General features: G+C 41.1%; 1 protein-coding gene across 2 annotated transcripts in view; it reads right to left on the bottom strand.

Annotated features, from left to right (window-relative positions):
• Positions 1 to 403: 403 nt before the first annotated feature.
• Positions 404 to 7,163, bottom strand: part of Amn1 (antagonist of mitotic exit network 1 homolog) — a 31,252-nt gene continuing 24,492 nt past the window's right edge. Inside the window, exons 6-7 of one of the 2 annotated variants that reach the window (XM_057752144.1) lie at positions 6,833 to 6,944; positions 404 to 793 (exon numbers count right to left, since the gene is read on the bottom strand). In XM_057752144.1, coding sequence (XP_057608127.1) covers positions 720 to 793; positions 6,833 to 6,944 — 186 coding nt within the window. In that variant the 3' untranslated portion in view covers positions 404 to 719. Of the gene's footprint in view, positions 794 to 5,925; positions 6,349 to 6,832; positions 6,945 to 7,163 lie in introns of those variants that run through there. The other variant, XM_057752894.1, reaches the window with a different exon arrangement.

The following is a 7,163-nucleotide window of genomic DNA, read 5'->3' as shown; positions in this document are numbered from 1 at the left end:
GAAGTTGCCCTGAGATACAGCTCGGTGGTAGCATGACTGCCTAGTATGTAGAATGGAGGGGGGCAGGAATCAATGAAATGAACGTCTGAGCAAAAGCCCCAGTAATATGAATATATTGAATGGCTGCCCCCCGTTTTTGTAAATTTTAATTTTTTTTGGTGTTGACAATTCAACACTAGCATCATGCAAGCTGGGCACGGGCTCTACCACTTAGTCACTTCTGCAGCTGAATGTCTCATTTTAATGTGAATTATTACCATTGATTTCAGTGAAACAGGTATATCTGTTTCTGTGAAGAGGTAACAGGCTTTATGTCTGTTTCTTTGCTTCTGGCTGAACATTTCATGCAGGTAAATGCTAGAAATCAACTCAGAAGGTAATTACACTTTTAAAAGCATCTTTATTTAGAATTCAACAGCTTAGATACCTACACCAGAGAAAGGACTATAAACTGTTGTTATTAAAGAAACAAACCCAGCCTCCTCTCCATCAAGTACAGTTCACACCAGCGTCACCATTAAAATAAAAAGATGGCTCATCAAACAAATACGGGATGATAGGAGTGCTAAATGCTGAGTCTGGTTAACTTAAAAGCACAAACATTCACATTAAGATTGAACTGGTTCTCTGGGAGTTACAGCTTAACTAAGACAATAAAGTAATAAATTAGTGTTATAATAAGTTCCTGGGAAGGCTCCTGTAATCAGCCTCAGTAAAGATCAATAAACAGACCACGTCACTTGCTTTAGTTTTCTTGATCCTACTAATTGCTCCAAGACTTCTCGTGAATGATCTATAAAAGAAAACAATGACAGTATATCAATTTATAATAATAAAAGATATTTAATATTTTTTAAATGTAAACTGGATGAAACCTGGGTGTGATAATGCATGCCTGTAATATTAGTACTTGAGAGGTGTAGGTAGGAGAGTCAGGAATTTATGGCAGATCCAGCGCATAAGGCTAGCCTGGGCTATATAAGATGCTCTCTTAGCATAAACAAAGAAAAAAAAACAAACAAAAACGAGGTGTGATGATAGCTATTACAGGGTTATTCGAAGGATTGAAAATAAAATGAACTGTAAAATGCAGTGGGGCTGGTGAGATGGCTCAAGAGGGAAGTGCAGTTCCTGCCAACTGAGAACCCAGGTTCCATTCCTAGGAATCACATGGCAGAGTGAATAGTCTGGCCTCCTCTACACATATACTAGATGACACATCTACACACAAATAAATAATTTATAAAATTTATTTATTTTGCTGGACATGGTGGAGTGCGCCTTTAATCCCAGGACTTGGGAAGCAGAGGCTGGCAGATCTCTTATGAATTTGAGGCCAGCCTGGTCTAAAGAGTGAATTTCAGGAAAGCTAGGGCTACACAGAAAAAAATCCATCTTGAAAAACAAACAATAAAAGATTATTTACTTTAAATTTTATGTGCTTAGCCTGAATGTATCCTGGTGTACCAGTTGTGTGCCTGGTGCCCACAGAAGCCAGAAGAGAGCATCAGGTTCCTGGGAACTGGATTTATAGACAAAATGCAGATGTTGGTAATTGAACCTGGGTCCTCTGTAATAGCAGCCAGTGCTCATAACCCCTGAGCTGGATTGCCAGCCCTGGTAAATAAACGTACTTTTAAAATGCAAAGCATAGCATAAAACTGAATAACTCTAATAATTAATTAATGGCACTCTTCACTATCATTAGATTTAGCCCACCTAACAATGTGATTATTATTATTTTTTCTTTTGAGATAGGCTCTTTTCTATGTAGCTCAGACTGGTATAAGTTTCGGGCCAGCTAAGGCAACATAATGAGAAACCCTGACTTAAAAAAATAAAAAAGATTTGCAGGTGGAGACAGGAAATCCCTGGGGCTCAGTGGATGACTCCAGAAGAAGGACAACTGAGGTTATCTCTTGTTTTCATAGGCACACAAACATGTACATATACCCCTCCACACACATGTGCACCTCACACATAGGAACAAACAACATTTTTAAAAATGTAAATTAAAAAGCAAAGATAGAGATTACAGGTTAGGGGTGTAAGTCAATGGTACAATGCTTGCTTAGCATGTGCAGGGTTCTGTGTGCAACTCCAGCACCCCAACAAATGAACAAAAGCACATGTTAAAAGTAATGAAACGGTCAAATACGTAGCATGCAAAGAGCTACTGTACAAAGCTGGAGAGACTTTGTAGAAGGAAGGGAAACACTTCTCAGCTCATTCTGTTCAAGGCCACTACTGTCTTGACGTCAGATATAGTCAAAGATATCACAAAAGAAAGAAAGAAAGACCTGGGCGGTAGTGGTGCACACTTTTAATCCCAGCACTTGGGAGGCAGAGGCAGGAGGACCTTTGTAAGTTTGAGGTCAGCCTGGTTTACAGAGTGAGTTCCAGGACAGACTCCAAAACTACACAGAGAAACCCTGTCTTGAAAAACTGAAAGAAAAAAAAAAGAAAAAGAAAAAGAAAAGAGAAAGGAAGGGAAGAAAAGAAGTTAGGAAGAAAAAAAAAGAAAAAAAAATCAAGATCTCCTATGAATATAGACTCAAAAATCGTCAAGAAATCCTTCAATACCCAAATCTAGCAACTAAAAAAAGATCACATACCATGATTGCCTGGGTTTCAACATCGGAAAACTTGAAAACTCAATGTTTTTACCTTGTATTAGTTTCCTATTGCTTCTGTAACAAGCACCACAGACTAGAACATGATAAAAGCAGACAGATGATGTCTCAGTCACCCTCACCTCTGCTAGGTGTTGTCTTAGTTAGGGTTTCTATTGCTGTGAAGGGAAACCATGACCACATTTAACTGTGGTGGCTCACTTTCAGTTTCAGAGGTTTAGTTCATTATCATCGTGGTAAGAAGCAAAGCAGCGTGCAGGTAGACGTGGTGCTAGAGAAGGAAGCTGGAGAGTTCTTACATCTTGACTCACAGGCAGCAGGAAGTGGTCTGAGACACTGGTCAGTATCTTGTGCCACTACACCTGGTGTTAACTGGGTGTTTGTTTTTTTTTTTTTAACAGATGCCTCTTACTAGAATATGGAGTATTATGTGTGCCTGACTTTTCTCAAATGGTTTTTCTGTTTCTGTTGAGATGATCTTGTCCTTTATTGATAAGATGTGTATTAGTTACATTTCTACTGGTTTTTCAAGACAGGGTTTCTCTCTAGCTTTGGAGCCTGCCCTGGAACTAGCTCTTGTAGACCAGGCTGGCCTTAAACTCACAGAGATCCGCCTGCCTCTGCCTCCTGAGTGCTGGGATTAAAGGTATGTGCTACCACAGTCCCTATGCATTGCTTTTATTGGTTAATGAATAAAGAAACTGGCTTGGCCTGTTAGGGTAGAACAAAGCTAGGTGGGGAAAACTAAACTGAATGCTGGGAGGAAGAAGGCAGAGAGAGAGAAGCCATGTAGTCTTGCCAGAGATGGACATCAGAACTTTAGCTGGTAAACCACAGCCATTTTGCAATACACAGATTAATTGAGATGGGTTAGTTTAGGATATGACTTAACCAGAAATATGCTTAGGCTATTGGCCAAACAGTATTGCAAAAAATATGGTTTCTGTGTGATTATTTCGGGGGGCTGAGCTGCTGAGCAGCCAGGAACCAACAAGCAGCTTCCTCCAACAATCAATACTTTAAAATTTTTCATTATTCTTAAGTGTTATGATATTTATTTCATTTTTTAAACTTTAAACAAAATTTTATTACATCAAGGTTGTCACATAATTGGATATTTCTCTACTTGGTATGGTATTTATTTTAAGCTGTTGGGGGCCAGTGAGATGGTTCAATGAGTAAATTTCCTTGCCACCAAGCCCGACAGAGTTTGATCCCCCAAACTCATATGCTGGAAGGGAGAACTGACTGCAGCAGTTACCTTCTGACCTGACATGCCTACCATGGCGTGTGAACACATACACAAATAAATAAATCAATCATTTTCCTCATTGGTTGTATATATTTTTCCTGACTTGGTTTCTATTAAAAATCGAAGGGAAAATACCAGTTTGATTATTTCCAGATCATAACCAGAACAGCAGAGATGAATTTTATAACATGTTGTATATGCAAGCTACCCCTAGACAACGCATATTAAGACAGAGCTATTTCAGCTAACAGCTGAAAACCAGAAACCTCTGTCCACAGAGTTCTTTTCACAGTCTGATGCCAGTCTGCTTGTTCAGCATTCAGATTGTAGAGTCCACAGGAGTTCATCGATCTTAAAGTAAGGGAAGTGTCAGAATAGGGAGCTAGAGTGGCTAAGAGTACTTGCTGCTCTCTCACACAACTTGAGTTTACAACTGCCTGCAGCTCCAGTTCCAGGGGACCCAGTGCCCTCTCCTGGCTCTGAAGGCACTGACCACACACACACACACACACACACACACACACACACACACACCTTTTTTTTAAAGTGAGAGAAAGAAAATTAGAAATCAAAAAATCTTTGGAGATAGCTGTGACTGGAGTATTAGTGAGAATTCTGAAGGTGTTTTTATTTTACCTGAAGTCTATTAAGAATGGCTCTAAGTTCCCTTGGGAAGGATAGTATGTCCTTGGAGCTTAGAGACTCGGCATGCTGTCCAGGAAGGTGAAGAGAGGACCAAGGTTGAGAAATACCTACATTCTTACTATGTAAGCATAGACTTCCCTTAGGCAGAGGGAACTGCTGTGGAGTTGTCAAATCACATAGAAAGCCTAGGTTGCAAATCCTTAGACTGAGGGCTACAAGAATCCCTCTACTCCTTTGCCCCAGGTCTAGAGTTCTGGACTAGCATAGGGTCAATGATAATCATAATCATGATAATAGTTTACAAGAGATGTAGGAGTTACTTTATAAGCACCTTTGCTTATTCATTATATAAGACAAATGCATACATAACTCAATGGAAAGGCAGATTTTTTGTGGTTATTGTTGCATATGTGGTGTGTGTGTGTGTGTGTGTGTGTGTGTGTGTGTGTGTGTAGGAGGACATGTGTGTGGAAGCCTAAGGTTGACACTGGGTGTCTTTCTGATTGATCTTCACCTTATGTATCTGATCCAGGAGCTTGCCATTTTAGCTAGTTTGGCTAGTCAGTTTCTTCCTGGGATTCCCTGTCTCTACCTCCTGTGTATGCATAAGCTAGAACTACAGGTGGAATCTGGGAATCCAAACACTGGGCCTCATTCTTGTGCAGCAAGAGCTTTACCTGATGAGCCATCTCCTCAGCTTTCAATGGAAAAATTTTTTGTTATGGTGGTATTTGATACAGGGTGTTTGTAGCCTAAGCCAGCCTAGAAATTACTACATAGCTCAGGCTAACCTTGAACAAGAAGCCATCCACCCTACATTGCCTTATGAGTGTTGGGATTACAGGAATAAATCATGATGCCTGGTTAAACTTCTCTCTCCTAAACCCCACCCCAGATAGGGTTTCTCTGTGTCATCCTGGCTGTCCTGGAACTCGGTTTGTAGTCCAGGCTGACTTGGAACTCACAGAGATCTAGCGCCTTTGCCTCCCAAGTGCTGGGATTAAAGGCATGCTCCACCCAGCCCCACCCCCGCTGTTGTGGGATATATGATCACGCTGTGAACCCCAAGTTTGCATTAATTAAATAAAACCTTGGGTCAAAAGGTGGAGTCAACAACTAGTTGACAGGAAGCAGTCACAGACAGTTTGAGGGAGTCCGGAAAATAGATAAACACACAGGAAGTAGAGTGTGGTGGTCCTTTTTGGTTTGGGATTGCGGAAGAGATAATCTCTTGCTGGTTTGAGCTAGCAGGTTTTCACCCCAGTATCTGACTCCCAAGTCTTTACTTGTAGTATGGAGCAGCGGGCTGCGTTCCCGCATGGCTAGCTTTATACCCGAAATAACAACACACAAATTGTATTCTTTTAAACACTGCTTGGCCCATTAGCTCTAGCCTCTTACTGGCTAGCTCTCACATTTTGATTAACCCATTTCTAATAATCTGTGTAGCACCACGAGGTGGTGTCTTACCAGGAATATTCTTAACCTGCATCCATCTCGGAGAGGAGAGCTATGGCGACTGCCCTCACTGCCTTCTTCCCAGCATTCTATTCTGTTTTCTCCACCTACCTAATTTTCTGTCCTATCAAAGGGCCAAGGCAGTTTCTTTATTAACCAATAGACAGATGACCATTTTCCATCATTTACTGGCAAAATAGAATGATAGAGACTTAGTTAAAAACTACATTTGGCTGCAGAGGCAGAGACGGTTCTTGGGGCTGCAGAAATCCTGCAGGCCTCGGCTTGAGCAGTGGGGCTGTGATTGTGGAGCTGCAGCCAGTAGCTGAAACAGTAGTAGATTCAGGTGCAGTCACTGTGCTGTTGACAAAACAACACCTGACTGTTAAATTGCTCTTAATCTCACTTTCTACATCTTGAGGAAACAGCAGTCAACTGGTCATTTAGCATCTCTAATAGATGTTATAAGCTTGACATTTTTATCATCTACATAGACCATCATCTTAACACTGTGCTCATGACCACTGCTGACATCGTCATCCTTCTGTGGGGAGCACTGAGCCTTACCACCACCGTCACCACCACCGTCACCACCACCGTCACCAGCACCATTACCACCAACCACCATCAACCACCACCCTTGCCATGATTGATACCCGCTTTGTGACCCCCATAGATCAGATAATCACCACGAGTAAAAGCCTATGAAGGAGGAACAACACTGGATCATTTAATTGATAAGTACAATGAATAATGGAATTGAAGGACTAAGGAATTTTCTCAAAGTTCTGCAGTTGGTAAAAGAGGAAGTCATAATTAAATACAAGCAACCTGTCAGACTGACCTGTTATTAAGGGGCAGCCGTGGAAAAGAAGTATACGTATCTGAGGACAGGCAGTCAAGACAGCTTCTACAGCCTCATCCGTTAGATTTATACAATACCCCATGTTAATCTCCTAGGGAGAAAACAAAATGAAAGAAAAAAATAAAACTAAATGCATAAAAAATTCTGGAATATAATTTTATATAAAAAGTACTAAGCTGATTAATGTAAGTCCATCTTGTCCTGACTCCACTTTGTGTCTGCGTAGACACTTCTCAGCCCTCTGCCCTGCCAACAGCCATGTCTGCCTTGGCAACACATTTGGGGTTTTCCAGTACTCTGACCATGATCC

This window comes from Chionomys nivalis, chromosome 1 (assembly GCF_950005125.1).
Source record: "Chionomys nivalis chromosome 1, mChiNiv1.1, whole genome shotgun sequence".
NCBI classification, from domain to species: domain Eukaryota; kingdom Metazoa; phylum Chordata; class Mammalia; order Rodentia; family Cricetidae; genus Chionomys; species Chionomys nivalis.
Note: the sequence above shows the minus strand (reverse complement) of the source record. Positions and strands in the feature narration are given on the sequence as shown.